Source organism: Carcharodon carcharias, assembly GCF_017639515.1.
Source record: "Carcharodon carcharias isolate sCarCar2 chromosome X unlocalized genomic scaffold, sCarCar2.pri SUPER_X_unloc_1, whole genome shotgun sequence".
Taxonomy (NCBI): Eukaryota; Metazoa; Chordata; class Chondrichthyes; order Lamniformes; family Lamnidae; genus Carcharodon; species Carcharodon carcharias.
Window position 1 is genome coordinate 304,632 of NW_024470864.1, and position 17,592 is coordinate 322,223.

At 62.0% G+C, this 17,592-nt stretch overlaps 1 protein-coding gene across 1 annotated transcript in view; it reads right to left on the reverse strand.

Moving 5' to 3' along the window:
- The window catches only part of LOC121275065 (coatomer subunit zeta-1-like), a 78,211-nt gene that overhangs the window by 32,202 nt on the left and 28,417 nt on the right, over positions 1-17,592 (reverse strand). The window contains exons 3-8 of the mRNA XM_041182460.1: positions 17,392-17,473; positions 16,726-16,817; positions 15,252-15,307; positions 14,426-14,503; positions 1,067-1,118; positions 208-320 (exon numbers count right to left, since the gene is read on the reverse strand). Of these exons, the coding sequence (XP_041038394.1) occupies positions 208-320; positions 1,067-1,118; positions 14,426-14,503; positions 15,252-15,307; positions 16,726-16,817; positions 17,392-17,473 (473 nt within the window). The remainder of the gene's footprint in view (positions 1-207; positions 321-1,066; positions 1,119-14,425; positions 14,504-15,251; positions 15,308-16,725; positions 16,818-17,391; positions 17,474-17,592) is intronic.

Genomic DNA, 17,592 nt, shown 5'->3' on the forward strand with positions numbered 1-17,592 from the left:
GAGAGGGCTGGAGAGAGCGGGGAAGGGGAGAGAGAGGCGGAGAGAGTGAGGGAGGGGACAGAGGGGCAGAGAGACCGGGGTAGGGGAGAGAGGGGCAGAGAGCGCGGGGGGAAGTGGAGAGAGGGCCAGAGAGAGCGCGGGGAAGGGGAGAGAGGGGCAGAGAGAGCGGGGTAGGGGAGAGGTGCAGAGAGCGCGGGGGGAAGTGGAGAGAGGGCCGGAGAGAGCAGGGGGAGGGAGGCCACTGGGGTGAAAGCAGACACACCTTTTGTCTCGAGACTTACCTGGGCCACCGTTTGTTCTGTAAGAGGGACATCATCAGCCTGCAATAAAAAAACCAAGAAACACAAAGGATTTACTCCCCTATCGCACACGGTGTGTGTCAAACCCACAGGGAAAAACTCTCTCCCTCTCTCGCCCACAAACAGCATCGAGGCGGCACACTGACAAGCGAGGTGACATTGAGGGGACGGGATTCACCCACGTGGGTGTACGTGCGCCTGTGTGTAGAGGGCCAGTGGAGGGGTAGGGGAGGATCATTTACCCATTGTCGGGCCTCACTGGGTAAAGCCCATGTCAACATTTTCCCCTGTCACGCGCTTCCCACTGCAGTCACAATGCGGAGAGCAGGGAGGCGAGAGAGGGGCAGAGAGAGGGTGGGAGGGAAGAGAGTGGCGGAGAGAGCGTGGGAGGGGAGGGGCGGAGAGAGCGGGCCAGAGAGAGCAGGGCAGAGAGAGCGGGGCAGAGAGAGCGGGGCAGAGAGAGCAGGGCAGAGAGAGCAGGGCAGAGAGAGCGGGGCAGAGAGAGCGGGGCAGAGAGAGCAGGGCAGAGAGAGCGGGGCAGAGAGAGCGGAGATGGGGCAGAGAGCGAGAGCGGAGGGGAGAGAGGTGCAGAGAAAGCGGGGGAGTCTCAGTGCAGTTGCAGCCTCCACACTCTGGCTGGGGAGAGTCGCTGAACGAGCGGGCTCTGTGAGGTGCGGGGGGGGGAGGGGTAGTAGTGGGGAGCGGAGGGGAGGAAGAAAGTCGATCGGGGAGGGTGTGGGGGAGACAGATACATCAGCTGGCCTTACCCTCAAAGCTACTCTTTGCACCACCGGCTGTGGGTCGCTTTCCAGGATGACCCTGTGGAGAGAAAGGAGCTCATTAACGTGCCCGCTGTCCCTCAGAGCAGGTATACCCTCCTTCCCACGCAGCACCCCCCAACCCAGCCCAACCCACCCCAGCCCAACCCACCCCAACCCAGCACAGCCCAACCCAGCACAGCCCAACCCAGCACAGCCCAACCCAACCTCCCCAACCCAGCACAGCCCAACCCAGCCCAACACAACCCAACCCAGCACAGCCCAACCCAACCTCCCCAACCCAGCACAGCACAACCCAGCCCAACCCACCCCAACCCAGCACAGCCCAACCCAACCTCCCCAACCCAGCACAGCCCAACCCAACCCAACACAACCCAACCCAGCACAGCCCAACCCAGCACAGCCCAACCTAGCCCAACCCAACCCAACCCAGCCCAACACAACCCAACCCAGCACAGCCCAACCCAACCTCCCCAACCCAGCACAGCACAACCCAGCCCAACCCACCCCAACCCAGCACAGCCCAACCCAACCTCCCCAACCCAGCACAGCCCAACCCAACCCAACACAACCCAACCCAGCACAGCCCAACCCAGCCCAACCCAACCCAGCACAACCCACCCCAACCCAGCACAGTCCAACCCAACCCAACCCAACCCAGCACAACCCAGCGCAACCCAGCACAACCCAACCCAGCACAGCCCAACCCAACCCAGCACAGTCCAACCCAACCCAGCGCAACCCAACCCAACCCAACACAACCCAACCCAACCCAGCACAACCCAACCCAGCACAACCCAGCACAACCCAGCGCAACCCAGCACAACCCAACCCAGCACAGCCCAACCCAACCCAGCACAGTCCAACCCAACCCAGCGCAACCCAACCCAACCCAACACAACCCAACCCAGCACAACCCAACCCAGCACAACCCAGCACAACCCAGCACAACCCAACCCAGCACAGCCCAACCCAACCCAGCACAGTCCAACCCAACCCAGCACAGTCCAACCCAACCCACACAACCCACCCCAACCCAACCCAGCCCAACCCACCCCAACCCAGCACAACCCAACCCAGCACAACCCACCTCAACCCAGCACAACCCACCTCAACCCAGCACAGCCCAACCCACCCCAACCCAGCGCAACCCAACGGCCCCCAACCCAGCACAACCCAACTGCCCCCAACCCAGTAAAACCCAACCCAACACTGCCCAACACCCCCCCACCCAACCAAACCGAGCACAAACCAACCCAAACCCCACCCAACCCAGCACCACCCAACCCAACCCAAACCCCACCCAACCCAGCACAACCCAACCCAACCCCCACCCAACCCAGCACAACCCAACCCAACCCAACCCAACCCAGCACAACCCAGCACAACCCAACCCAACCCCCACCCAACCCAGCACAACCCAACCCAGCACAACCCAACCCAGCATAACCCAAACCCAACACAACCCCCCCCAACCCAGCACAACCAAACGCCCCCCCAACCCAACCCAAAATGGCCCAACCCAGCACAACCCAACCCAACCCAGCACAACCCAACCCAACCCAGCACAACCCAACGACCCCCCAACCCAACCCAGCCCAACCCAACCCAGAACAGCCCAACCCAGCACAGCCCAACCCAGCACAGCCCAACCCAGCACAGCCCAACCCAGCACAGCCCAACCCAGCACAACCCAGCACAACCCAACCCAGCACAACCCAGCACAGCCCAACCCAGCACAGCCCAACCCAGCACAGCACAACCCAACCCAACCCAACACAGCACAACCCAACCGAGCACAGCCCAACCCAGCACAGCCCAACCCAGCACAACCCAACCCAGCACAACCCAACCCAGCACAACCCAACCCAGCACAGCCCAACCCAACCCAGCACAGCCCAACCTCCCCAACCCAGCACAACCCAACCCAGCACAGCCCAACCCAGCACAGCCCAACCCAGCACAACCCAGCCCAGCCCAACCTCCCCAACCCAGCACAGCCTAACCCAGCATAGCCCAACCTCCCCAACCCAGCACAACCCAAACTAGCCCATCGCCCCCCAACCCAGCACAACCCAACCCAACCCAGAACAACCCAACCTCCCCAACCCAGCACAGCCCAACCTCCCCAACCCAGCACAGCCCAACCTCCCCAACCCAGCACAGCCCAACCTCCCCAACCCAGCACAGCCCAACCTCCCCAACCCAGCACAGCCCAACCTCCCCAACCCAGCCCAACCCAGCACAGCCCAACGCCCCCCCAACCCAGCACAACCCAACCTCCCCAACCCAACACAGCCCAACGGCCCCCAACCCAGCACAGCCCAACCTCCCCAACCCAGCACAGCCCAACCTCCCCAACCCAGCACAACCCAACCCAACCCAGCACAACCCAACCTCCCCAACCCAGCACAGTCCAACCCAGCACAGCCCGACCCAGCACAGCCGAACCCAACCCAGCACAACCCAGCACAACCCAACCTCCCCAACCCAGCACAGCCCAACCCAACCCAACCTAACCCAGCACAACCCAACCTCCCCAACCCAGCACAACCCAAACTCCCCAACCCAGCACAACCTAACCTCCCCAACCCAGCACAGCCCAACCACCCCAACCCAGCACAGCCCAACCTCCCCAACCCAGCACAGCCCAACCTCCCCAACCCAGCACAGCCCAACCCAACCCAGCACAGCCCAACCTCCCCAACCCAGCACAGCCCAACCTCCCCAACCCAGCACAACTCAACCCAGCACAGCCCAATGCCCCCCCAACCCAGCACAACCCAACCCAACCCAGCACAACCCAACCTCCCCAACCCAGCACAACCCAACCTCCCCAACCCAGCACAACCCAACCTCCCCAACCCAGCACAGCCCGACCCAGCACAGCCCGACCCAGCACAGCCCGACCCAGCACAGCCCGACCCAGCACAGCCCGACCCAGCACAGCCCAACCTCCCCAACCCAGCACAGCCCAACCTCCCCAACCCAGCACATCCCAACCTCCCCAACACAGCACAGCCCAACCCAGCACAGCCCAACGCCCCCCCCAACCCAGCACAACCCAACCCAACCTCCCCAACCCAGCACATCCCAACCTCCCCAACCCAGCACAGCCCAACCTCCCCAACCCAGCACAACCCAGCACAGCCCAACCTCCCCAACCCAGCACAACTCAACCCAGCACAGCCCAATGCCCCCCCAACCCAGCACAACCCAACCCAACCCAGCACAACCCAACCTCCCCAACCGAGCACAACCCAACCTCCCCAACCCAGCACAACCCAACCCAGCACAGCCCAACCCAGCACAGCCCGACCTCCCCAACCCAGCATAACCCAGCCCAGCCCAACACAGCCCAACCTCCCCAACCCAGCACAACCCAACCTAGCCCAACACCCCCCCAACCTAGCACAACCCAACCCAACCCAGCACAACCCAACCTCCCCAACCCAGCACAACCCAACCTCCCCAACCCAGCACAACCCAACCCAGCACAGCCCGACCTAGCACAGCCCAACACAGCACAACCCAACCCAGCACAACCCATCCCCCCAACCCAGCACAACCCAACCCCCCCCCCAACCCAGCACAGCCCAACCTCCCCAACCCAGCACAAACCAACCCAGCACAACCCATCCCCCCAACCCAGCACAACCCAACCCCCCCCCAACCCAGCACAGCCCAACCTCCCCAACCCAGCACAAACCAACCCAGCACAGCCCAACCTCCCCAACCCAGCACAGCCCAACCTCCCCAACCCAGCACAACCCAACCCAGCACAGCCCAACCTCCCCAACCCAGCACAAACCAACCCAGCACAGACCAACCCAGCACAGCCCAACCTCCCCAACCCAGCACAGCCCAACCCAGCACAACCCAACGGCCCCCAACCCAGTACAACCCAACCCAACACTGCCCAACACCCCCCCCACCCAACCAAACCGAGCACAACCCAACCCAAACTCCACCCAACCCAGCACCACCCAACCCAACCCCCACCCAACCCAGCACAACCCAACACAACCCCCACCCAACCCAGCACAACCCAACAAAGCACAACCCAACCCAGCACAACCCAACCCAGCACAACCCAACCCGGCACAACCCAACCCAACCCAGCACAGCCCAACCCAGCATAACCCAGCCCAGCCCAACACAGCCCAACCTCCCCAACCCAGCACAGCCCAACCTCCCCAACCCAGCACAACCCAACCTAGCCCAACACCCCCCCAACCTAGCACAACCCAACCCAACCCAGCACAGCCCAACCTCCCCAACCCAGCACATCCCAACCTCCCCAACCCAGCACAACTCAACCCAGCACAGCCCAATGCCCCCCCAACCCAGCACAACCCAACCCAACCCAGCACAACCCAACCTCCCCAACCCAGCACAACCCAACCTCCCCAACCCAGCACAACCCAACCTCCCCAACCCAGCACAACCCAACCTCCCCAACCCAGCACTGCCCGACCCAGCACAGCCCGACCCAGCACAGCCCGACCCAGCACAGCCCGACCCAGCACAGCCCAACCCAGCACAGCCCGACCCAGCACAGCCCGACCCAGCACAACCCATCACCCCAACCCAGCACAACCCAACCCAGCACAAACCAACCCAGCACAAACCAACCCAGCACAGCCCAACCTCCCCAACCCAGCACAACCCAACCCAACCCAGCACAAAGCAACCCAGCACAACCCAAATCAACCCAGCACAGCCCAACCTCCCCAACCCAGCACAGCCCGACCCAGCACAGCCCAACCCAGCACAGCCCAACCCAGCACAGCCCAACCTCCCCAACCCAGCACAACCCAACCCCTCAAACCCAGCACAACCCAACGCCCCCCCAACCCAGCACAACCCAAACCCCCCCAACCCAGCACAACCCAACGGCCCCCAACCCAGCACAGCCCAACCTCCCCAACCCAGCACAACCCAACCTAGCCCAACACCCCCCCAACCTAGCACAACCCAACCCAACCCAGCACAGCCCAACCTCCCCAACCCAGCACATCCCAACCTCCCCAACCCAGCACAACTCAACCCAGCACAGCCCAATGCCCCCCCAACCCAGCACAACCCAAACCAACCCAGCACAACCCAACCTCCCCAACCCCAGCACAACCCAACCTCCCCAACCCAGCACAACCCAACCTCCCCAACCCAGCACAACCCAACCTCCCCAACCCAGCACTGCCCGACCCAGCACAGCCCGACCCAGCACAGCCCGACCCAGCACAGCCCGACCCAGCACAGCCCAACCCAGCACAGCCCGACCCAGCACAACCCATCACCCCAACCCAGCACAACCCAACCCAGCACAAACCAACCCAGCACAAACCAACCCAGCACAGCCCAACCTCCCCAACCCAGCACAACCCAACCCAACCCAGCACAAAGCAACCCAGCACAACCCAAATCAACCCAGCACAGCCCAACCTCCCCAACCCAGCACAGCCCGACCCAGCACAGCCCAACCCAGCACAGCCCAACCCAGCACAGCCCAACCCAGCACAGCCCAACCTCCCCAACCCAGCACAACCCAACCCCTCAAACCCAGCACAACCCAACGCCCCCCCAACCCAGCACAACCCAAACCCCCCCAACCCAGCACAACCCAACGGCCCCCAACCCAGCACAACCCAACGGCCCCCAACCCAGCACAACCCAACGGCCCCCAACCCAGCACAACCCAACGGCCCCCAACCCAGTACAACCCAACCCAACACTGCCCAACACCCCCCCACCCAACCAAACCGAGCACAACCCAACCCAAACCCCACCCAACCCAGCACCACCCAACCCAACCCAAACGCCACCCAACCCAGCACCACCCAACCCAAACCCCACCCAACCCAGCACCACCCAACCCAACCCAAACCCCACCCAACCCAGCACAACCCAACCCAACCCAAACCCCACCCAACCCAGCACAACCCAACCCAACCCAAACCCCACCCAACCCAGCACAACCCAACCCAACCCAAACACCACCCAACCCAGCACAACCCAACCCAGCACAACCCAACCCAACCCCCACCCAACCCAGCACAACCCAACCCAGCACAGCCCAACCCAGCACAGCCCAACCCAGCACAACCCAACCCAGCACAACCCAACCCAGCACAGCCCAACCCAGCACAGCCCAACCCAGCACAGCCCAACCCAGCACAGCCCAACCCAGCACAGCCCAACCCAGCCCAACACAGCCCAACAAAACCCAACCCAGCACAACCCAACCCAGCACAACCCAACCCAGCACAACCCAACCCAGCACAACCCAACCCAAACCCCACCCAACCCAGCACAACCCAACCCAGCACAACCCAACCCAGCACAACCCAACCCAGCACAACCCAACCCAACCCCCACCCAACCCAGCACAACCCAACCCAGCACAACCCAACCCAACCCCCACCCAACCCAGCACAACCCAACCCAACCCCCACCCAACCCAGCACAACCCAACCCAGCACAACCCAACCCAACCCCCACCCAACCCAGCACAACCCAACCCAGCACAGCCCAACCCAGCATAACCCAGCCCAGCCCAGCCCAACACAGCCCAACCTCCCCAACCCAGCACAACCCAACCCAGCACAGCCCAACCCAGCACAGCCCAACCCAGCACAGCCCAACCCAGCACAGCCCAACCCAGCACAGCCCAACCCAGCACAGCCCAACCCAGCACAGCCCAACCCAGCACAGCCCAACCCAGCACAGCCAACCCAGCACAACCCAACCCAGCACAGCCCAACCCAGCACAACCCAACCCAGCACAGCACAACCTCCCCAACCCAGCACAACCCAACCCAGCCCAACGCCCCCCCAACCTAGCACAACCCAACCCAACCTAGCACAACCCAACCCAACCCTGCACAACCCAACCTCCCCAACCCAGCACAACCCAACCTCCCCAACCCAGCACAACCCAACCTCCCCAACCCAGCCCAACCCAACCCAGCACAGCCCAACCCAGCACAGCCCAACCCCCCCAACCCAGCACAACCCAACCCAGCACAGCCCAAACTCCCCAACCCAGCACAGCCCAACCCAACCCAGCACAACCCAACCCAGCCCAGCCCAACCTCCCCAACCCAGCACAGCCCAACCCAGCACAGCCCAACCTCCCCAACCCAGCACAACCCAACCCCTCAAACCCCGTACAACCCAACGCCCCCCCAACCCAGCACAACCCAAACCCCCCCAACCCAGCACAACCCAACGGCCCCCAATCCAGCACAACCCAACGGCCCCCAATCCAGCACAACCCAACGGCCCCCAACCCAGCACAACCCAACGGCCCCCAACCCAGTACAACCCAACCCAACACTGTCCAACATCCCCCCACCCAACCAAACCGAGCACAACCCAACCCAAACCCCACCCAACCCAGCACCACCCAACCCAACCCAAACCCCACCCAACCAAGCACCACCCAACCCAACCCAAATCCCACCCAACCCAGCACAACCCAACCCAAACCCCACCCAACCCAGCACAACCCAACCCAACCCAGCACAACCCAACCCAACACAGCACAGCCCAACCCAACCCAGCACAGCACAACCCAACCCAGCACAGCACAACCCAACACAGCACAACCCAACACAGCACAACCCAACCCAGCACAACCCAACCCAGCACAACCCAACCCAGCACAACCCAACCCAGCACAACCCAACCCAGCACAACCCAACCCAGCACAACCCAACCCAGCACAACCCAACCTAGCACAACCCAACCCAGCACAACCCAACCCAGCACAACCCAACCCAGCACAACCCAACCCAGCACAACCCAACCCAGCACAACCCAACCCAGCACAACCCAAACCAGCACAGCCCAACCCAGCACAGCCCAACCCAGCATAACCCAGCCCAGCCCAACACAGCCCAACCTCCCCAACCCAGCACAGCCCAACCTCCCCAACCCAGCACAACCCAACCTAGCCCAACGCCCCCCCAACCTAGCACAACCCAACCCAACCCAGCACAACCCAACCTCCCCAACCCAGCACAGCCCAATGCCCCCCCAACCCAGCACAACCCAACCCAACCCAGCACAACCCAACCTCCCCAACCCAGCAAAACCCAACCTCCCCAACCCAGCACAACCCAACCTCCCCAACCCAGCACAGCCCGACCCAGCACAGCCCAACCCAGCACAGCCCAACCCAGCACAGCCCAACCCAGCACAGCCCAACCCAGCACAGCCCAACCCAGCACAGCCCAACCCAGCACAGCCCAACCCAGCACAGCCCGACGCAGCACAGCCCAACCCAGCACAACCCAACCCAGCACAGCCCAACCCAGCACAGCCCAACCTCCCCAACCCACCACAACCCAACCCAGTACAACCCAACCCAGCACAACCCAACCCAGCACAACCCAACGGCCCCCAAACCAGCACAACCCAACGGCCCCCAAACCAGCACAACCCAACGGCCCCCAACCCAGTACAACCCAACCCAACACTGCCCAACACCCCCCCACCCAACCAAACCGAGCACAACCCAACCCAAACCCCACCCAACCCAGCACCACCCAACCCAACCCAAACCCCACCCAACCCAGCACCACCCAACCCAACCCAAACCCCACCCAACCCAGCACAACCCAACCCAACCCAAACCCCACCCAACCCAGCACAAACCAACCCAACCCCCACCCAACCCAGCACAACCCAACAAAGCACAACCCAACCCAGCACAACCCAACCCAGCACAGCCCAACCCAGCATAACCCAGCCCAGCCCAACACAGCCCAGCCCAACACAGCCCAGCCCAACACAGCCCAACCTCCCCAACCCAGCACAGCCCAACCTCCCCAACCCAGCACAACCCAACCTAGCCCAACGCCCCCCCAACCCAGCACAAACCAACCCAACCCAGCACAACCCAACCTCCCCAACCCAGCACAGCCCAATGCCCCCCCAACCCAGCACAACCCAACCCAACCCAGCACAACCCAACCTCCCCAACCCAGCACAGCCCAATGCCCCCCCAACCCAGCACAACCCAACCCAACCCAGCACAACCCAACCTCCCCAACCCAGCACAACCCAACCTCCCCAACCCAGCACAACCCAACCTCCCCAACCCAGCACAGCCCGACCCAGCACAGCCCGACCCAGCACAGCCCAACCCAGCACAGCCCAACCCAGCACAGCCCAACCCAGCACAGCCCAACCCAGCACAGCCCAACCCAGCACAGCCCTACCCAGCACAGCCCTACCCAGCACAGCCCTACCCAGCACAGCCCTACCCAGCACAGCCCTACCCAGCACAGCCCAACCCAGCACAACCCAACCCAGCACAGCCCAACCTCCCCAACCCAGCACAACCCAACCCAGCACAACCCAACCCAGCACAACCCAACCCAGCACAACCCAACCCAGCACAACCCAACCCAGCACAACCCAAACCAGCACAACCCAACCCAACCCAGCACAACCCAACCCAACCCAGCACAGCCCAACCCAGCACAAACCAACCCAGCATAGCCCAACCTCCCCAACCCAGCACAACCCAACCCAGCACAAACCAACCCAGCACAAACCAACCCAGCACAAACCAACCCAGCACAACCCAACCCAGCACAACCCAACCCAACCCAGCACAGCCCAACCTCCCCAACCCAGCACAACCCAACCCAGCACAGCCCAACCCAGCACAGCCCAACCCAGCACAGCCCAACCCAGCACAGCCCAACCCAGCACAGCCCAACCCAGCACAGCCCAACCCAGCACAGCCCAACCCAGCACAGCCCAACCCAGCACAGCCCAACCCAGCACAGCCCAACCCAGCACAGCCCAACCCAGCACAGCCCAACCCAGCACAGCCCAACCCAGCACAGCCCAACCCAGCACAGCCCAACCTAGCACAGCCCAACCTCCCCAACCCAGCACAACCCAATCCAACCCAGGCCAACCCAGCACAGCCCAAACCAGCACAGCCCAACCTCCCCAACCCAGCACAACCCAACCCCTCAAACCCCGCACAACCCAACACCCCCCAACCCAGCACAACCCAAACCCCCCCAACCCAGCACAACCCAAAGCCCCCCCAACCCAGCACAACACAAACCCCCCCAACCCAGCACAACCCAACGGCCCCCAACCCAGCACAACCCAACGGCCCCCAACCCAGCACAACCCAACGGCCCCCAACCCAGCACAACCCAACGGCCCCCAACCCAGCACAACCCAACGGCCCCCAACCCAGCACAACCCAACGGCCCCCAACCCAGCACAACCCAACGGCCCCCAACCCAGCACAACCCAACGGCCCCCAACCCAGCACAACCCAACGGCCCCCAACCCAGTACAGCCCAACCCAACACTGCCCAACACCCCCCCACCCAACCAAACCGAGCACAACCCAACCCAAACCCCACCCAACCCAGCACCACCCAACCCAACCCAAACCCCACCCAACCCAGCACAACCCAACCCAACCCCCACCCAACCCAGCACAACCCAACCCAACCCAAACCCCACCCAATCCAGCACAACCCAACCCAACCCCCACCCAACCCAGCACAACCCAACAAAGCACAACCCAACCCAGCATAACCCAACCCAGCATAACCCAACCCAGCATAACCCAACCCAGCACAACCCAACCCAGCACAACCCAACCCAGCACAACCCAACCCAGCACAACCCAACCCAACACAGCGCAACACAGCCCCACCCAACCCAACACAGCACAACCCAACCCAACCCAGCACAACCCAACCCAACCCAGCACAACCCAACCCAACCCAGCACAACCCAACCCAACCCAGCACAACCCAACCCAACACAGCACAACCCAACCCAACCCAGCACAACCCCACCCAACCAACCCAGCACAACCCAACCCAACACAGCACAACCCCACCCAACACAGCACAACCCCACCCAACACAGCATAACCCAACCCAACACAACCCAACCAACCCAGCACAACCCAAACCAAAACAGCACAACCCAACCCAAAACAGCACAACCCAACGCAACACAGTACAACCCAACCCAACACAACCCAGCTCAACACAGCACAACCCAACCCAACACAGCCCCACCCAACCAACACAGCACAACCCAACCCAACACGGCACAACCCAACCCAGCACAGCCCAACCCAACCCAGCACAGCCCAACCCAACCCAGCACAGCCCAACCCAACCCAGCACAGCCCAACCCAACCCAGCACAGCCCAACCCAGCACAGCCCAACCCAACACAGCCCAACCCAACACAGCCCAACCCAACACAGCACAACCCAACACAGCACAACCCAACACAGCACAACCCAACACAGCACAACCCAACCCAACACAGCACAACCCAACCCAACACAGCACAACCCAACCCAACACAGCACAACCCAACCCAACCCAGCACAGCACAACCCAACCCAGCACAACCCAACCCAACACAACCCAACCCAACCCAGCACAACCCAACCCAACCCAGCACAACCCAACCCAACCCAGCACAACCCAACCCCACCAAGCACAACCCAACCCAACACAGCACAACCCAACCCAACACAGCACAACCCAACCCAGCACAGCACAACCCAACCCAGCACAGCACAACCCAACCCAGCACAGCACAACCCAACCCAGCACAGCACAACACCCCCCACCCAACCAAACCAAGCACAACCCAACCCAAATCAAACCCCACCCAACCCAGCACAACCCAACACCCCCGCCAAGCCAGCAAAACCCAACACCTCCTCTACCCAGCACAACCCAACCCAACCCAGCACAACCCAACCCCCCCCAACCCAGCACAATCCAACGCCCCCCCCAACCCAGCACAACCCAACCCAGCACAACCCAACCCAACCCAGCACAACCCAACCCAGCACAACCCAACCCAACCCAGCTCAACTCAATCCAACACAGCTCAACCCAATCCAACACAGCTCAACCCAATCCAACACAGCTCAACCCAATCCAACACAGCTCAACCCAATCCAACACAGCTCAACCCAACCCAACACAGCTCAACCCAAACCAACCCAGCTCAACCCAACCCAACCCAGCTCAACCCAACCCAGCCCAGCTCAACCCAACCCAGCCCAGCTCAACCCAACCCAACCCAGCTCAACCCAACCCAACCCAGCTCAACCCAACCCAACCCAGCTCAAGCCAACCCAACCCAGCTCAACCCAACCCAGCCCAGCTCAACCCAACCCAGCCCAGCTCAACCCAACCCAGCCCAGCTCAACCCAACCCAACCCAGCTCAATCCAACTCAAACTCAACCCCACCCCACCCCACTCCACCCCACCCCACTCAGTCCTCTGGCTCCGAGCGAGCAGACGCACCTCGGTCGCAAAGGGACGGGGTACTGACCCTGAATGGTTGCATCAAGCTCCAATCAGACACGTACCACCACCCCCCAAACCCCAACCCCCCCCCCCCTCCCCCCCGCACCCCCCCCCCCCCCCCCCCCCCCCCCCCCCACCCCCCCCCCCCCCACCCCCCACCCCGTCAGGGGTAACCGTTTTCAGTTCTGGGCACCGCATACCTCAGGAAGGAAATATCGGCCTTGGGAGAAGGAGGGAGGGAGGGGGAGAAGGGGAGCAGCAGATTACCCAGAACGATCCCGGTGGGGGGGTTGCTGAAAGGGATAAGTTCCGAGGAAGGGGTCGCACGGACTGGGCTGGCGTCGGAGTCTAAGGGGCAATCTGATCGAGGGGGTGGGGGGAGTCTGAGACGTTTGGACGATTCGATGGGGTCGACAGAGAGAAACCCTTTCCTCTGGTGGGGGGGGAGAGTTGGGGAGAGACCAGAACATGGGGGCAAGAACCTCAAAACCTGAGCTAGGCCAGTTCAGGGTTGACGTCGGGGAAGCGCTCCCTCGCGCAGGGGTGGGTGGGGATCAGGAGCTCTCTCCCCGTCAACCCGATAGAATCTTTTGTTGGCGGATTGGAGGGGGGTTAAGGGTTAATGAACCGAGGTGGGTGGATGGAGTTAAGGTAGAGATCGGGTCGTGATCTAACTTAGTAACAGAACTGGCTCAAGGAGGAGGAGGGGGCTGAATGGCCTCCTCCTGTTCCTGTGTAACAGGCTCGAGTGGGGGGGGGCTGAATGGCCTCCTCCTGTTCCTTTGTAACAAGCTCGAGGAGGAGAGGGGCTGAATGGCCTCCTCCTGTTCCTGTGTAACAGACTCGAGGAGGAAGAGGGATTGAATAGCCTCCTCCTGTTCCTGTGTAACAGGCTCAAGGAGGAGGGGGGGGGCCTGAATGGCCTCTTCCTGTTCCCTATAACCACAAGAAGGGACCAGGCAAAGGTTTAAGAAGTGGGGAGGACGAAGCTTCTGTCCCTCAGGTCACCTACCCTTCGTCAACGATCTCGTCAATGGCCAGGAACACCGCTTCCATGTTGTCCAGGAGCGTTCTCTTCTCCACGTTCTTCCTGCAACCAGAGTTCAAAGTGTTTAATCCCAGCGCAAGGGAGGGGTGGGGGGAACCAGGTAAAGGGCAGGGTGAATGACAGACTGCCCGGCGCGCTCCCCCCACCACCCACTCCAGTCACGTCAGCAACCAGCTGCGTCTGAAGCACTCCACACCAGGAGTACCCCCTGTCCAGGTCCGGTCTCGTACATACCCGCCAAGCGGGAGCAGGAGCCGGCCGCTCGATCCCACTCCCCCCACCCCCATTCAACATGATGGCGGCCGACCTGATTGCAACCTCAACCCCACGTTCCCCCCGATAACCCATCGCCCCCACCCCTCCTTGTCAATCAGGAATCCATCCACCTCGGCCTTAAATACATTCAGAGACTCTGCTCCCACCGACTTTCGAGGAAGAGAGTTCCAGAGACTTGCCCACCCCCCCTCGGAGAGAAAAAACATTTCTCCTCGTCTCTGTCCTCAATGGGCGACCCCCTTATTTTTAAACAGTGACCCCCCCCTCCCACAAGAGGAAACATCTTCTCCACACCCACCCTGTCGAGACCCCCCTCAGGATCTTATAGGTTTCGATCGAGTCGCCTCTCACTCTTCTAAATTCCAGCGGATACAAGCCCAGCCTGGGGTCAAAGCAGAAGGCCTCCTCCCCTCAACCCCCTCTTTCTTACGTTGGGACAGGTCCAGGAAGACTCAAACAGGGGTCAGCAGCTGGGAACACCACCTCCGTCCCCTTGAAAGCCTCGGGCTCTTACCTCAACATCTGGCTGAGCGAGTCGAACAAGCAGTTCAGCACGGCTACGAGCATTAACTGCAGGGGGGGGGGGGGGGGAAGAGAGAGAGAGAGAGAGAGAGAGAGCGTTATCGTTCACAACACCTACACGTTTCCACCATAGGGAGAGGTGGGTCTAACCGAGCAGCGCTATTCACAATCTAGGGTAGGTCCCAATGGAGTAACGCAGCCAGCTAAGTCAGGCAAGCTCCCACCAGCAGCCCTGTGAATAATAAGCATTGCGCAGTGTCCAACTCACGACGAACGGTTCAAGGAGGTGGTTTAAGCCACTGGACATGGGGGGTGCGGGGGGGGGAGGGGGGGGGGGGGAACTCCCGGCCCCTCTTTCCCCCACGGCAGTCCCTGAACCTGCACCTCCGCCTGAGCGTAACACTGTCCCCTCGGCGCTGACCCTTCGACAGTGCGGCTCTCCCTCAGCACTGACCCTCCGACACTGCAGCGCTCCCTCAGCGCTGACCCTCCGACAGTGCGGCTCTCCCTCAGCACTGACCCTCCGACAGTGCGGCTCTCCCTCAGCACTGACCCTCCGACAGTGCGGCTCTCCCTCAGCACTGACCCTCCAACAGTGCGGCTCTCCCTCAGCACTGACCCTCCGACAGTGCGGCTCTCCCTCAGCACTGACCCTCCGACAGTGCGGCTCTCCCTCAGCACTGACCATCCGACAGTGCGGCTCTCCCTCAGCGCTGACCCTCCCACAGTGCGGCACTCCCTCAGCGTTGACCCTCCGACAGTGTGGCTCTCCCTCAGCACTGACCCTCCGACAGTGCGGCTCTCCCTCAGCACTGACCCTCCGACAGTGCGGCTCTCCCTCAGCACTGACCCTCTAACAGTGCGGCTCTCCCTCAGCACTGACCCTCCGACAGTGCGGCTCTCCCTCAGCACTGACCCTCCGACAGTGCGGCTCTCCCTCAGCACTGACCCTCCGACAGTGCGGCTCTCCCTCAGCACTGACCCTCCGACAGTGCGGCTCTCCCTCAGCGCTGACCCTCCGACAGTGCGGCGCTCCCTCAGCGCTGACCCTCCGACAGTGCGGCTCTCCCTCAGCGCTGACCCTCTAACAGTGCGGCTCTCCCTCAGCACTGACCCTCCGACAGTGCGGCTCTCCCTCAGCGCTGACCCTCCGACAGTGCGGCTCTCCCTCAGCGCTGACCCTCTAACAGTGCGGCTCTCCCTCAGCACTGACCCTCCGACAGTGCGGCTCTCCCTCAGCACTGACCCTCCGACAGTGCGGCGCTCCCTCAGCACTGAGCCTCCGACAGTGCGGCTCTCCCTCAGCACTGAGCCTCCCACAGTGCGGCTCTCCCTCAGCACTGACCCTCCCACAGTGCGGCACTCCCTCAGCACTGACCCTCCGACAGTGCGGCACTCCACTCAAGTGTCATGATGCAAAAGATATCGCAGTTTTGAGAGACAGGCTGGATTAAAGTCTCACTCACCTCATTCTCATGTGAGCTGCCAATGACATAGAAATAGAGATCGATGTTGCTCTTGTACACCACGGTCAGACCCTCGAGAAGAGCAATCTCACCTAGAAAGGAAAATATGGTAGTTACAGGAGGAACAGAACAAAGCCATTCAGCCCATCCCCCTTGAGCCTGTTACACAGGGACAGGAGGAGGCCATTCAGCCCCCAACCTCCTCGAGCCTGTTACACAGGAACAGGAGGAGGCCATTCAGCCCATCCTCCTCGAGCCGGTTACACAGGAACAGGAGGAGGCCACTCAGCCCATCCTCCTCGAGCCGGTTACACAGGAACAGGAGGAGGCCATTCAGCCCATCCTCCTCGAGCCTGTTACACAGGAACAGGAGGAGGCCATTCAGCCCATCTTCCTCGAGCCTGTTACACAGGAATAGGAGGCCATTCAGCCCCTTGAGCCTGTGTTAGGAGGTGCTTCCTGCTATCACCCCAAAGCACTCAGCTGTAATCTTGGGAGTCTTTGACCCACCACTTTTCCCTAACCCTAACCCTAACCCATTCATCCCCCAACCCACCTCATAACCCCAGCCAGATGGGAAACAAACACTCTCTCCTTCCCTCCACCCCTCCACCCTGCAGCACAACGCTCCTCAATGAAATCCAGGGAGCGAGCTAAAAGACTTACTGTCTGTACGGTGTGTCTTGTTGAAGATGTTCTTCTCAAAGGCCTTCTGCTCCTTGACTGATGGGTAGGTGTTGTCATAATACTGCGAGACAGGGGGAGACAGACAGCTGAAGTTAATGGCGCAGGCGTGTGACAGAAACGATCGCGGGTGGGTGAGTGGGAGACACAGAGAGAGAGAGGCGCAGAGGGCGAGAGAGAGAG